The following is a 15244-nucleotide window of genomic DNA, read 5'->3' as shown; positions in this document are numbered from 1 at the left end:
TCTTGGCTTTCTGCTGATTTGGCTGGTTCTTCTGTGACCTGCCCACATGCAGGGAAGAAGCACTGTGTGCCCAGCTCAGGGGGACTCCAGCCCAGGGCCTCTGTTCTAAGGACACACCTGGCAAACTGCATCAGGGCCTCCTGCTCTTCGTAGCCTTTATCAAGTTAAAAGCCGTGTGTGTGCAGGGCCATAATATGAAAATAAATTATATGCTTATTATATATACACATACACATATACATATCTGTATGTGTACTTTTGACCTAGTAATTACTCATCCAGGAACACAGTCTAAGGGGAAAAAAAAGAAGTGTAAGCCCAGAAAATGATTTGTGTCCAGACATTCATCAGGTAATTTAAGATAGTGAACCCCTAGAAACAACCTCCATGCCCGACAGTCGCGAGGCAGTGAGTTAAAGCCAGGGCACCCCCAAGACGGAGTAAGACGTGCTAACGCGGCAGCCACTGGGGCACACGGGAAACGGGGCCACGAGCGCGTGTACACGCGCTGCACACGAGGAGGGGGAGAGGCTCTGGGAAGTGCCAGGTCAGGGGTCATTTCTGAATTTTCCAAATTTAGGCAATGCTGTGGGTTAATTAAATACTGGAGGAAAAAGACTGAGTATACTTAAAAATACACAATATATTTGCTGTCTTTTTTTTTTCCTTTTCTGACTCGTAGGCTCCCAGAGAGCTGGAGCGGGGCCCATCCCTGCTTCACAAGCCGCTGCCCCGACGAGGCTGTGGCCCACGCAGGCATTCCCGTTTGTCTCTGCCGTGTTGCTCATCAAAGGAGAGAGCCACACGCCCTCCCAGGGAACAGCAGCCTCCCCTCGGCCCTCACAACCTCTCCTTCCTCTCCCAGCTCAGGATGCCTGTGGGAACGCCGCCCTTGCCGCGTGGATCTTCCCATTGCATTCTGGGGGAAGACGGGCTGGGGCAGCAAAGGACACGGCTATTCATAGGGATCATAAAATTGCCGTGCAACCTGACCAACGATTCAGGTCTGAATTGGCTGCTATTAAGACCTCAGAGTGGAAAGAGGAAAAACTCTCTGTCCTCCAGAGGACATGAGAGGACATTTAACAGATTTCTTTCAAAGAGCAAACGAACACACACACTCTCGCCATTTGCGACTCAGATGAAGCAGATGAAGAATGGGTGGCTTATTAAAAACACTGCCTTGGAGAAAACAAACCAAGAGACTTGTTTCTCCCTAAATGGACCGCACATATTCTTGCTTCTCAAAATTATCTGGAGCCCTGGAGACTAAGATCAATAATATTCTGTCTCTCCAAGGGAGCAGATGGCCAGAGCACAGCACAAACACCTGTGAGAGCCTCCCACTTTGAAGGTGGGAGGAATAAACACCTGAGAGAGCCTCCCACTTTGAAGGAGGGAGGAATAAACACCTGTGAGAGCCTCCCACTTTGGAGGAGGGAGGAATAAACACCTGAGAGAGCCTCCCACTTTGAAGGTGGGAGGAGTAAACACCTGAGAGAGCCTTCCACTTTGAAGGTGGGAGGAGTAAACACCTGAGAGAGCCTCCCACTTTGAAGGTGGAAGGAGTAAACACCTGAGAGAGCCTCCCACTTTGAAGGAGGGAGGAATAAACACCTGTGAGAGCCTCCCACTTTGAAGGAGGGAGGAGACCACTTCAGGCTGACGGATCTTTCCCTAGAAATGGTGTAGCAACGGGCTCTCCCTTTACGTGGCACACGAGGCTGGGTTCAAGACAAGGCCAACCAGGGAGAGTGTGGGGGACCCAAGTGCAAGGGGCCCGGGTGCATCTCATGGCAAGCACAGGTCCAGAGTTCTGAAACTAACTAGCCCAACACCGGCCTGGAGCGAGGCACCCCTCGGGGAGTGTCAGGCCCAGGCAGGGACTCAGGAAATAAGCTCCTCCTGAGTCACAGCAGGACCCGCCTCCCCCCACTGTGTGTGGTCAGGCCACTGACTGAGGAAAGCACAAAGACGAGGAGAGAGCCAGACTCAACGGGCCAAGAGGGCTCCTCTGCTGCCCCCGGGGTGGGCTGCCAGAGCAACCCGCACGCCCAGGAACCACACACTCTGCAGCGCAGACGCCAGGACTTAACCTTCCCTGGCCCTTTCAGACTCTCAAATGCCGCCACGCGAGAACTTCCAGAGGCAGGAAGCTGGACATGTGGGCCCGGGGACACCGACTGTCTATTCCTTATCGGGTCCGCCGTGGGGGCAGGGCGCAGGGGGTCCCGGGTAAGTGCGGGAAGAAAGAACATGCATCCGGCCAAAGCCAGGGGAAGATGCATGGCAGTGAGAAGGCGCATTTAGAGGGTTAACTCAGGAAGGAGACGGAAAGAGTGTTTACTCGTTTGTTTTTCCAAGGTAATGGGTTTGTTAAGGTTCCATCTATACTACCGGAGTGACTGGTGACGGGACAACTCTCCGACTCCTGGGACCTTACCAGTCCTCCAGACGTGCCCAGATGCCCGTGACCTGCAGCCCAGATCCCAGGGCCAGGCCTGGAGTGTGGGCATCACAAAATATCAAGTGCATCCTCCCAGAAACGACCCAAACTTGCAGGAAACCTACGGGCAGACCTGTTGACCTAAGAAGGCCTCCAAAGCCCGTCCAGAGCAAAGGGAATTTCCACAGAGACCCCCAGAACAGACGCAGCCTTGACACATGTGCGGGGCTGTTACTCTTTGTGATGAGCTCGTGATGGTAAGAGCATTCCTTCTTACCTCTGTTTGATCTACTGACTCAGGCTTGTTGTCTCCTGGGAAACCCACGCAGGAAAGATCAAAAATGGTTTTCTTTAGGTGCTGGTTGTCCGCGTACAGCTCCTTCACCAGCTGGATAAGGTCGCCGACCTGGGAGATCAGAGCAGGAGAGGCCCGGCTACCCACAGGCACACTTCTGCCTCTTGGGGCCATGGTTACTGAGCAGACCTCCCAGCATCACAGTCACGGAGAGCCAGGCGGCCTGACTCCAGGCTTCAGGCTCCCCCCAGGTACAGTGAGAAAAACACCAGCATCTCTCTGCTGTAGCCCCAGAGATCCTGGGCAAGCTGCCTGGTCTAAGCCTCCGTTTCCACTTCTGTAGAATGGGCTACCACGAGAACGGAAGGTGACCACGGCCACGGTGCACTAATGCCCCCAGCGCAGTCTAAGTACCCCATCCATGACAGCGTACAGCACCTCTGTCTTGCACTTGAGAGCCTCCAGAGGAAAATCCCCAAGACTGACACTTCTGAGGCTGTGTCGGAGGCTTGTTCTATGGCCTCCACCTTCCTCTCTCTATGCCTATCTACCACTGTCCAGAATAACAACAGTCTTCAGTTCCAAAGCAATTCATGGCAACTGAAACACTCCCTCGAGCTTTAGTCAATCACTCCTTACAAAAATCCCACGGAGGTGCACAGGCCGGTGTGACTGTCCCCATTTGACAAGGAAAAGCCTCAGGTATAAAGCAGCTCACTGCCCGAGGCCCCAGAGCTGGGGTTCCTGGAGAATTCAGTGATGTACAACACTGGCCAGAGTGCCAGGTCAAGCGGGCAAGGGCAGCTGCCCGCACAAAGCAGAGTCAGGCCTGGACTCCCGGTCCAAGGCCCCTCCTTAAGGCACAGGTCTCACAAGGACAGGTGCATAAGCAGCTGATCAGACACCACCTTTATTTCCTGCAAACTTCAAATTCCAGTGGTCAGTGACTTTCCAAACCCTTCTTCAAGGGGTAATCATTCGCCCCTGAAATAAGCGGGAAATCCCACCTCAGCACAAAGAGCAGGTGTCCCCTGCACCCAAACGTAACACCAATCAGACCCAACCCTAAAGGTTACAGAGGGAAGAACGAGACAGTCTGACCCTGCAAACAGCCACGGAGTGCCAGCCAAGGGGACTAGCTCCCGCCCGACACACAGCCACAGTAGGGACCAGCCGTGGCTCCTACCACCTCAGCTTCCTCACCCTCAGAACACGGACAGATGCCTCAGTGCTTCCTGCTGCATTCCTCTGAACATAACTAAACTTCTACACTCCTGCTTTTTATCTTTTCTGTACCTTTTTTCCTCTCCCTCTCTGCCGAGAAAGTTTTCTAGTTAGATAAGCTCCTACTCATTGTCCAAAACCCACCTCAGGTCTCATTTCTGTTGAGACGCTTCCTCTGATCTGGGAAGGGCCTCCCCCACCCCCTACCCCCACCAGACAGACAACCTCTCTTTCTCTGCTGCGCCTGCACCTCGCATCTCTGCCTGACACAGCCCTCTGTGCACTCTGCAGTAACACGGCTCGGACACACATCCATCTGCTCTACCAGGATGCGACTTATTCCAAGACAGAATCTGAACCTGTCACACACAGATGATCATTTTACAATAAACCACAGTGTCCTCTGAGTTCACACTTCCTCCTCTTATCAATGGCTCTTAGAGCCTTGAAATACTCAACCACCCTAACCACACCAATGATAACAGATGGGAAGACCTTTCCAAGTTTTAGAAAAGATTTATTGACCAAACCTGAACCTTTATTCTTTCAAAAACCATCTATTAACTCCCACTATATGTGCCAGGCAGGCACTGGGAAATCAGAAATAAATAAGATACACTCACTTTAAGGTGAGTGGCCTATTGGGGATATAGAAGAATAATCAGATAATTATAGACCAGTATAGCAAGGACATCAATGAAATCAGGTACAAGAAGAGAGGAAGAAGACCAGAGGGAAAGAGGGCTAATTCCAGGGGGGATGGGGTGCTTCCTGGAGGAGATGGGGCCTGGGTGGGGGTCCTCAAGCCTGAGAAAGAGTGCATCAGACACGGGGGGTGGGGGGGCGGTCTCCATGGAATGTCCGTGGAGAGACGGGCCGGGAGAGAGGCAGCAGAGGCAGGGAGAAGGGCTTTTGGAACCTCACACCTCTGATCAGGAACCCAAGAGACAACAAATAACTAACAAAGCACTGAAAGTTAATAAAGTCAATACCTTTTTCTTAAGCTCTTCTTGAGAAAAATGTTCCACGTGCAGCCGACTGTGTTCTTCAAGGCAAATGCTCAGGTAGGATGTCTGATCACTATAAAATGAAAATGTTTCTTCTGCACCAAGAAAAAAAAAAAAGAAAGAAAAAAAGGAGGAGAGCAACAGAACGTCAGAAGGAGATCCTGCCCAGACCCACCCAGTGCGGCCCACCTAATGCACCTGAGCTGCAGGAGGGGTGGGAGGGGCGCGAGCACTCCTAGGGCTTCAGGGCCCCTCCTCTGGGGCGGGAGCCAATTTTCCTGGGTCTCTACAGGCTGATACTCAATGCAGGGGTTCATCGTGGGCCGCAGGCTTTCCCTGCGCCAATTCTGAATTATAATTTGCGTATCCAGTGTTGTCTGCAGACCATTCTGAGTGGCACAAATAAGTGGTGATTTTTCAGTTTAAATAAGGGAGTGATTCTGTTTAGAAAAATCAGATGTGACCCTCAGGGGTAGAACTCAAGGGAAATAAAAAGTGCCTGATGTGTTTTTTTTTCCAGCTCCAGAGTCCACCGTGGCAGCGAGTCCACACTGAGAGGAGAAACTGCCTGTGAGATCTATGATGGGGAGTCTTGGGTCACCCATGAAGGGTCTGCTTTCTCTGCAGCAAAGCTCACACTCTCACAGGGAGCATGAGGGCAGAGAGGGGCCAGGCTAGGAGCATGAGGGCAGAGAGGGGCCTGGCTAGGAGCGCGAAGGTGGAGAGGGGCCAGGCTAGGAGCGCGAGGGTGGAGAGGGGCCAGGCTATGCAGAGGGCACGGGGGCAGAGAGGGGCCAGGCTAGGAGCGTGAGGGCAGACAGGGGCCTGGCTAGGAGCGTGGGGGCAGAGAGGGGCCTGGCTAGGAGCGCGAGGGCAGAGCGGGGCCAGGCTAGGAGCGCGGGGGCAGAGCGGGGCCAGGCTAGGAGCGCGAGGGCAGAGTGGCCAGGCTAGGAGCGCGAGGGTGGAGAGAGGCCAGGCTATGCAGAGGGCGCGGGGGCAGACAGGGGCCAGGCTAGGAGCGCGAGGGCAGAGCAGGGCCAGGCTAGGAGCGCGGGGGCAGAGAGGGGCCAGGCTAGGCAGTGAGTGAAGCAGGATCTCGCTTAGCACACGTGGGGAAGAGCTGATATGCTTAGCATGCTGTAAAGAGCTGGACTTCAACGGAAGGTGTCCTGGCTCAAATCTGGGTGTCTTCATCTGTGATGTGATGTCAGTGCCTACTCTACCCAATGGGTCGACGGCCAGGATCGGGGTGAGATGTTAAGGGCCTCCCACTGTGCCCTGTACACAGCAGGTGCTCAAGACCTGTCAAACCTATCACTGCGATGACTGACTTTAAGCATACATGCCAGCACCAGGCTAGAGACACGGAAAGGATGAAGATACCAATCTGGAGTCTACAGGACTCAGGTTCTAGCCAGTGCATGCAGGCCTAGTCACTTCAGTTGTGCCTGACTCTTTGCGACCCTACGGACGGTAGCCCGCCCAGCCCCTTTGTCCACGGGATTCTCCAAGAAAGAATACTGGAGTTGGTTGTCATTCCCCTTCTCCAGGAGATCTTCCCAACCCAGGGATCAAACCTGGGTCTTCTGCACTGCAGGTGAACTCTTTATTGTCTAAGCCACCAGGGAAGCCTGGTTCTAGGCAGCGAGGGGGCCAAATGCTGCTGTCCTGAGCACAGCAGGGAAGGTACCATGGGACCTCCCAGGGCAATTCGAAAAACAGGCATCATGGGACCCTCCCGAATCATAGCCCCTTGTGGTCACGACAATTCGAAAAGCAGTATTCCAGCAGCAAACAGCAGTTTCACCCCCACGCGTCTACGCACTGGGTGCCTGGGGAGGCCAGACCCAGATGTTTGGGGCAATGAGTGCTGTTGATCCGAGAAAGGGGATGACGAGGCCCTGAGGTTATCTGGAGCTAGAAGTCAAATGATGCAGAACAGAGCGGGGGCAGTGAGCAAGCGGCCCTGCAGCTGGCCCTCAGGGAGCCAACGCAACGTGCTGGGCCCCAGCCGCCACCGGCCGCAGCCACCCGAGTCCAGGCCAGAAGAGCAGCAAAAACACTGTCCCTGCAAAAGAGGCTCCCCAGACGAAAGCCCCAAGGTGCTGCGTCTCCTACTGAAGCCTGAGGACTCCTGCCAAGCTCCGCACGGCCCTCCACGTGCAAACGCATGCAAGGGAGCGAGTACCTTCCCGCCGCCGGATCTCGCTGATCTGCTCCTCCAGGGCCCTCCGCAGGTGCTGGTACGAGAGCACGTCCCACTCCAGCCGCTTCCGCAGGGCAAAGACACTGCTCAACTCAGCCTGCAGGGCACTGACACTTTGGTAAAACAAGATACCATAATTTATAAAAGATCTACTTGTGCTGTAAAAAAACCCAGCCAGCCTTCCTTTGATTTTTATGTTATTTGTGAGATGTTTGTCTTTTTTTCTTTTTCTGGCTATAAAAGTAAATACAAGTTCATAGAACATTTAAAATATAAAAGTGAAAAAAATATTTTTAAATATAAGTATGAAAAAAGCAAAAATTACTATAACCCCAACATCAAAGAACATATGGCAGACTGTATTCCCTCTAATCTTTCTCCCTGAGTATTGTTATAAGGTTGAAATCATACTGGACATAAAAAACTACATTGTGCATTGCTCGTTTAAATATCTCCCTCCATTTTCAGAAATAATTTACAAGCATCACTTTTAATGATTATGTAATATTAAGCTGGGTAAACGACCCAGCGTTTACTTTAAATCCTCCCCTATCAGTGAACAGTTGGGTCCTTTCCCAAGTTTCTGCTCCAGATGTAGCTAGGTAGATATCATTTAATTCTTCGGAATGTTTCTCTGTTTGGAATACTGTCTTGCACAGGCTTGGGTATGGAAGGAAGGCTCTAGAGGGTCTGCTGTCACCCCAAAAAGAGGTGGCGCTGGAGGTTAAGGGCGAGGGGCAAGAGGGACAAGAAAAAGAAGAGAAGAGTGAGAGCTGAAAGCAGGAGGGACTGAAGCACTGATCTAAGGTTCAACAAAAGACTAAAGCGGTGGGTTAGCCACTCACAGATGAAGAGCCAAATGGACTTTTGTTTGAGGGGTGGGACGATGTAACAATACGGTGCTGACCTGCGCAGAGGGCTTGATGAACTCAGGGGCGGCCCTGAGAAAGCCCACCTCCCAGAATCCACACTGACGGGGGAGGGCCGTCCCCCCGAGCTCTCTCCAGTGATGGGAACGCCTTGTATCCACACCGATGAGCACGGCACAGCCACCGGTGGGTCGCGCCTGCTGGGCGTCTGAAAGGGGCTACACCCCGAGGCACCAAATGCCCGGTGTGGTAACTGAAACGTGTGCGGTCACACGGCCAGCGGCTGCCGGACTGCACGTGCTTCCAGGCGGGGCTCCGTGGGTGAGCACGCGGCAGGGGTCTGAACCGACTCCACAGGCTCCTGCAGGGACACGGACTCCAGCAGACACCTGAGCGACACACACACTGTCCCCTCAAAGCCCTGTGCCGAGAGGCTTGCTTCTCGCCCAGGTTAGCTTCTGGAGACAGATTCCCTGCAGCACGACGACTGGGTCAAAGCAAACGAACACGCTTTGCGACTCCTGAAACGCCTTAGCGAGTCAGAAAGCTCGTCTTAAATACCAAGAAATGCGTCACTCTGTCTCGCACGTGACCTTTTTTCCCCGAGAAGGCCCATCAACACTTAGAAAATGTAGGAAAGAGTTTATCAATGTGTGGGTTTTTTTTTTAGGGAGCGGGCCCATCAGCTTTCATCGGGTTGTTCTAGAGGGGTCCACAGCCCCAAATGCTAAGGAGACGTCGCTCTAAGATACGAGCGCCACGGACTCAAGTCCCTCTTCTCCTCCAGCGACTCCCTCCAGCTCCGTCCATCGAACTGCACGAAGAAATCAACATCTATTGGAAGGAAAATAAACCATCATGTCTAATCTTCTATGCTCGCTGCTTTGAAGATGGTTCACTGTGAGGCAGCCTCCTTGCCAGGGAAGGGGCCTTCCCAGCAACTTGTACCTAGTTCCATTTCAAGACAATCATAATGATCAATTTGTAAGGCTGATGGAAAACCTCACAGAGGTGTCATAGCACAGCACTCGCTCGGATGCGGTCGTGCTGCAGACACATTTAACCAGGGGGAAAAAAAAGAAAGACTGCTCCAGCGAAGCTTCTGCGATGAGAGCTGGGGCGAGCTGACCGCTTCACTCCTTCTCCACTCTCTGGCAGGGAGAAATGTACACAGCTGCTGCTCCTGCGTCGGTCATCCCTGTTTCCCCAGCCCCAGGATCCCTGCACGGCGTGAGGAGTCGGGGGAACCAAAGGAGCTTCTCTCAGAGAGAAAGGACAGCCCTGCGCCTTCCTCCTTCCGGGGAGGAGTCGGGCAGGAGCTGGGCCTGCCTGCCCCCAGGGCGCCATCACTCATCGGCTCCAGGACCTCAGCGGTCAGATCACCGGCCTGCCCTGCTGCCCTCCTCTGTAAAGCGGGGACGGTGCCTTTCCTTCAGGTGTTTCGAGGAGTCAGTGAGATGTTATAAGGGAAAGAGTGCAGCACAGTGCCTGACACACACAAGGTCTCGATAAACATCAGCTCCTTCCTTCCATGTAAGTTAACGACTCCCAAACAGCAGGTACTCACAAGCCCAACCTTCTGCGACTCGTGAGTCACAGCCATGATCTTCATCTGGAGAGGATTTAAACTCCCCAGGGCACATGTGGCCGCATCTGGAGACAGCGCTGGTTGTCACAATTGGGGCAGGGGAGGGTGTCATTGCCACGTGGTGGCAAAAGCCAGAGACGTCATTAAACATTCTACGATGTACAGGACAGCCTCTCAAGGCAAAAAGTTGTTGTTGTTCTTTAGTCACTAAGTTGCATCTGATCCTTTTGTGACCCCGTGAACTACAGCCCACCAGGCTCCTCTGTCCATGGGTTTTCCCAGGCAAGAATACTGGAGTGGGCTGCCATTTCCTTCTCCATGGGACTCTCCATCCCAGGGATCGAACCCGTGTCTCCTGCATTGCAGGTGGATTCTTTTACCGCTGAGTCACCTGGGAAGCCCTTGACAAAAATTTATCTAGCCCCAAATCCCAACAGTGCTGAGAATGAGAAAATCTGAGTCACAGGCAAACACAAACTGTCCCCTGTCCTCAAGATGACAGCTGTGCAGTAAGGGCCCAGGCCCCAGAGCCAGGGAGCTCTGAGCTCTGAGAATCCTAAGTGCAGGAGCTTAGAAATACCCTTAATATCCCTGAGAGCAGATGTCCATTTCTGTGACACGGGGCTGAAGTGTCGCTGTGAGGAATGAATCATAAAGCTGTCCGTGGCCAGCTGCTCTCTCCCCACCTGCTCTTACCAACTTTAGTTACAAGTACGTCACCCATCTCCAGTCACCCACCTTTCGCTGCCAGTTTGCAGGGGGTGAGCAGCCCTGGAGGGTGGCTGAGCCCACCCAAGCCCATGGCTCCGCCCTCTGGCTACAGCAAGGTCTGAGGGCTCAAAGCCCCCTGCAAGCTGAGTGTGCGGACAATGGGATACTGAGGCGTATGAGACTTCTCACATCGCTGTTAGTCTTAACAAGTGTTACATTTATTGAGTGTTTCCTTTGTGCCAGGCATCAGGACTTCACATATTAGCATCATGTTTTAAACAACCCTCTAAGGTAGGTAGGGAGGTAGGTGAACAGGTAGGTCTGTAGGCAGGGCAAGCTCAATGCACAAATACTGACATGTATCTTGAGGCTCAGGGTGAAAAGTGACTTATCCAGGAGCTGAGAGCTGCTGAATGCATTTTGACTCTGAACATGGACAGGAGACCTTTTAAGCATCCGTTAGACGCGGTCTGGCCTGCCCTCGTGCCATGCACGCTTTGATTCATTAAGGAAGAGCCTGCAGGACTCAGAGCCACCACCCGTGAGGCGGAGGAGGGTGACAGCAGTCACTTCTGCCCACAGAGCCTCTGGGCGCCCAGTCAGGGTTAGCGCCACGGTCAAGCCCACTACGCCCACTCCCCATCTGAGGTCCCCAGACTACTCAACCCACCCCAGGTGAAAACGACGAGCCCCAGAGGCTTCTTAAAGAAGCTTCCTTTCAGAGTGAGACCGACTCCAGAACTTCATCAGCATGCTTTCATTTTCCTTAAAACTCATTTCAGACTAAAAATCCTGAACATTATCTCAACGTAAAAGGGTTGGGGGCGGGCGAGGGGCGGACTTTAAAGAGGGAATTCATCCACTGAGTATCTCCCGAGGGCCTACTGCGTGCCAGCCCCTGTGACAAGCACTGGGACATGCGGACGCCAGACAGGACGCCGGCCCACAAGGCGCTGATGGCCAGGAGAGGCGGCCAGCCACTGCAGGGCGGTGACGGAGGGAGGGGAGGGCCGTCGCGAGGGCAGAACAGCAGAGGGGCACCTGTCCTGGGGGCTCATGCAGGCCTCCCGACAAGGGGGTTCCTCGAATGCTCAAGGATGAGTTGGGGGCAGAGCAGAGTGCAGAAGCCCACTGAAGGCAGAGGCAGGGAACCCGCCCCAGGGACAACGAGGACTCTACGTATGACAGCTCAGCTGGTAAGGAATCCACCTGCACTGCAGGAGACCCTGGTTCGATTCCTGGGTTGGGAAGATCCGCTGGAGAAGGCATAGGCTGCCCACTCCAGTATTCTTGGGCTTCCTTTGTGGCCGAAGACAAGGAGCGGTGAAGGGTGAGCTTCCTCAGCCTTTTATGACGGGAAATTTTAGACATAAACAGATGAAGACAAGCTGACATCATGAGCCCCCACCCACCGCAGCCTGCCCTGAGAGCCGGGGGCCGCGGCCGACTGTCCTCTGTCGACGTGCCCGCCCGCCCGTCCGCTTCTGTGCAGCCGTGAAACGAAGCCCAGAGGTTGATACCCTTCCACCTGTCACCATCCCACCACACACAGACGTGACCTCTGCACAGGAGAATCACTGAGGCCAGCCCGGGGCTGGGCCCAGAGGGACCCAGGGGTGTCAGCTGCCTGGAGCCGGCCAGGGTGGGAGCCAGGCCACCAGCCGACCATCAGCATTCTCGCCATGCCTCTTGGCACCACCCCACCGCGGCAGTGCTGTGAGGACACAGGCCACGCCAGGACAGGGACACACCGCCGTCACTCACCACCTGCGAGACTTTAGACGGTCATCTCACCTCTCCAAGTTTCCATGGCCTTGTTTATGGAAAACAGGGCCAGTAATGACATTTACCGCTCAGAGCGGCCGTGGGGGCTAGGAGAGGTGGCACACGTGGAGGCACTTTCTGTATCTGTAATAAGGTCTGGTAAAAGCCTGAGTAATTAGTATTAGTAATGTTTTTATCCAATGTACGTGCTATGTCGTTTCAGTCGTGTCCGACTCTGTGCAACCCTATGAACTGTAGCCCACCAGCTTCCTCTGTCCCTGGGATTCTCCGGGCAGGAATACTAGAGTGGGTTGCCATTTCCTTCTCAGGGGATCCTCCCGACCCAGCGATCAAACCCGTACATCTCCTGCAGTGCCAGGTGAGTTCCCTACCACTAGCACCACCTGGGGAGCCCTTATCCTGTATTTGCTGCCCAAAAAATCATACCACTCTTGCTGCTGCTGCTGCTGCTGCTGCTGCTAAGTCGCTTCAGTCGTGTCCGACTCCGTGCGACCCCATAGACAGCAGCCAACCAGGCTCCCCCGTCCCTGGGATTCTCCAGGCAAGAACACTGGAGTGGGTTGCCATTTCCTTCTCCAATGCATGAAAGTGAAAAGTGAAAGTCAAGTCACTCAGTCGTGTCCGACTCTTCGCGACCCCATGGACTGTGGCCCACCAGGCTCCTCCGTCCATGGGATTTTCCAGGCAAGAGTACTGGAGTGGGGTGCCACTGCCTTCTCCAACCACTCTTGCTAAGGAAGTAGGAATACCTGATTTAAAAAGGCAATCACTGTCCAAGTATCTTAAGCTTCCTAAGCAAAGTGGGAAGTCTTTGCTGCCTCAGAAAGCAGCAGCATTTATTCAAAACACATGCGTGTTCTGTTTACGTGTCAGTCCAACAGAAGCCCTTACCTGTCTGAGTCCTGTAGAGATTTTACCAGGCGTGTATAGATGTCCCGTTCTTTCTTTATGACCTGAATCAGCTCTTCATAGCTTAATTGTTGCTTTTCCTGAAAATGACAAGGGGCATCTGACATTAAGAGAAGAATTCCGAAGGAGCGCATCCTTACACTATGCAAACACATGTGGACGCTTTGGTGTGTAAATCCAAAGGTGATGCCCCGTGCCAGGCTCTGGGCCAGGCCGCGGTCGGAGAGCGCCACCTGCAGGCGGAGTGGGGAACGACCGCCCACGGCAGCGGAGGCGGCGTGCAGGGCTCACCCACAGTGGACACGTTACCCAGCTGCTGCGGAAGGGGCACCTTGCTGCCCAGCTGCCCTCTGTGAGACCGCACCCCCTCAGAGCTGCAGGCCGTCATTTTCACAACACTACGAAGGTGGCCTTTCCACATGTGTTCTTCCTCCCAAGAAAAGACATTCCTCAAACAAAACCCGACAACATTAGGGACAAGGGACTTAATAGGTCAGGTGACGCGTGCTTTCCAGGCTCTGTGAGCAGACTGGTGAGAGAGACCTGAGGGGCCTCTGCCACTTGCTGGCTACGTGACCTCAGCTAGGCAGCTCAGCACACCTCTTTGAGATGCAGGCTCCTCGTTTATGAAGTCGTATGTAATTCTGTGAATTCCACAAATGTGAAGCTTTATTTACAGCTCAGATCTTGGCTCTGGTACTTACCAGTTCTGGGGCCGCAAGAAGCTACTTACTAGGGCCACCTGAAAAATGGGGGAAAGCGTCACCACTTTATAGGGCTACAAGCAGATAAAAGTTCAACTGTGTGCTAGAGGAACCAAGGATCCCAGGGGAAAAGGCCAAGAAAGTCAGAAACAACCCATGTCTACAGCACTCTGCCACGTCGGAAAACAAGGAAGTGCTTAAATAATGGAGCACTGTCAAAAGGACACAGGAGCCAGTTTGAAAAGGCCAAACCTGGGACAATCTGAGCATCAAAATAACAGCAGTAACAGATACAACCCACTGAGGAAAACCGAAGTTCCTGTCCACAAGGCCACGAGTAAGTTAATACACGGGAAGAAGAGCAGGCTTTTCTTTACAGCAAAACAACTAATAAATGTAGAAGGAATAATACAGTTAGAAGAATCACCATTTGCCAACCATCATGGTAATAAATAGTTCAGCCTCCATAAAAGGATACTAAAACTGATAGGCAAAAGTCTGAAGACCGGAGTGTGTACCTAAGTCAGAACACCTCCCCTCAAATACTAATTACAAAGGGAGAAAGAGCGACTGCGTAGTCGAGACCAGGCAGACGCCACCCTCACAGGCACCCAAGTCAGCAGGGCCGGGAATGGGGCAAATCTAAGCCACGTGCTGCCGGAGAGGACACGCTGAGAACTCAGCCTCTCTCCCGGGACACCCTGCCAGAGAGGCCTCGGCTGAATCCTGTCACCAGGAAGTGTCGCACAGACCCACCTGAAGGAGGCGCCACAAGAGGCCTGGCCTGGACACTTCGGAAGTCTCAGGGCCAAGAACGTCAAAAAGACGGAAGGCTAAAGACTGTGAAATGCGACACGTGACCCTGAACTGGCTCCTGCGGTGAGGAAGGGCGTTAGCGGGCCAGCGGGCGAGATGCGAATGAGCCTGAGGGTCGGCGGTGGTGCGGGTCCCTGCCGGCCCCTGGTGTGACGGCCGTGCGGCGTCACACGGGACCGCGTCCCCTCTACAGGAGTGCACACTCGGGGAGTGTGCACACACAGGAGTCCAGTACTCGGGGCGACGGGCTCCACACGAGCAACTGACTCTCAGACGGCTCAGGACAAGCAAAACCCTTTATTCTTGTAATCTGCTTATAAATCTGAAATTATTTCAAAATAAGAAAAAGTAAAAATAAAGAAGGAAAGTTAACGTGTGCACAACCCCTGGCACAGACTAGGTGGTCCTGAATGCCAGGAAGACACCTGGTCTGTGCAGAGAGGGGCTGCAAACGGTCCTCACGTTTCACGTGGCCTCAGCCTGGCCCCTAAAGCTCAGGTAGCGTCCTGAGACAGCGCTTCCGACCCCGATGGACACTCAAACACGCAGGAGGGGGAAAAGCTACATCTTCATTCCCACTAACCTCTACCTGAAGTTTAGCATTTTCTTCATTTAGGAGCTGAAGGAACGCTGCTACGGCCACAAACCCCAGCAGTTCAGTAGAGTGTTTCCCCGAGATTTGGT

General features: G+C 53.5%; 1 protein-coding gene across 9 annotated transcripts in view; it reads right to left on the bottom strand.

Moving 5' to 3' along the window:
• Positions 1-15244, bottom strand: part of CDK5RAP2 (CDK5 regulatory subunit associated protein 2) — a 183465-nt gene that overhangs the window by 73305 nt on the left and 94916 nt on the right. For all 9 annotated transcript variants that reach the window (XM_070375007.1, XM_070375005.1, XM_070375008.1 and 6 more), the window contains exons 15-18: positions 13023-13120; positions 7161-7291; positions 4958-5067; positions 2724-2852 (exon numbers count right to left, since the gene is read on the bottom strand). In XM_070375007.1, coding sequence (XP_070231108.1) covers positions 2724-2852; positions 4958-5067; positions 7161-7291; positions 13023-13120 — 468 coding nt within the window. The remainder of the gene's footprint in view (positions 1-2723; positions 2853-4957; positions 5068-7160; positions 7292-13022; positions 13121-15244) is intronic.

The sequence above is a fragment of the Bos mutus genome, chromosome 8, assembly GCF_027580195.1.
Source record: "Bos mutus isolate GX-2022 chromosome 8, NWIPB_WYAK_1.1, whole genome shotgun sequence".
Lineage (NCBI taxonomy): Eukaryota > Metazoa > Chordata > Mammalia > Artiodactyla > Bovidae > Bos > Bos mutus.
Note: the sequence above shows the minus strand (reverse complement) of the source record. Positions and strands in the feature narration are given on the sequence as shown.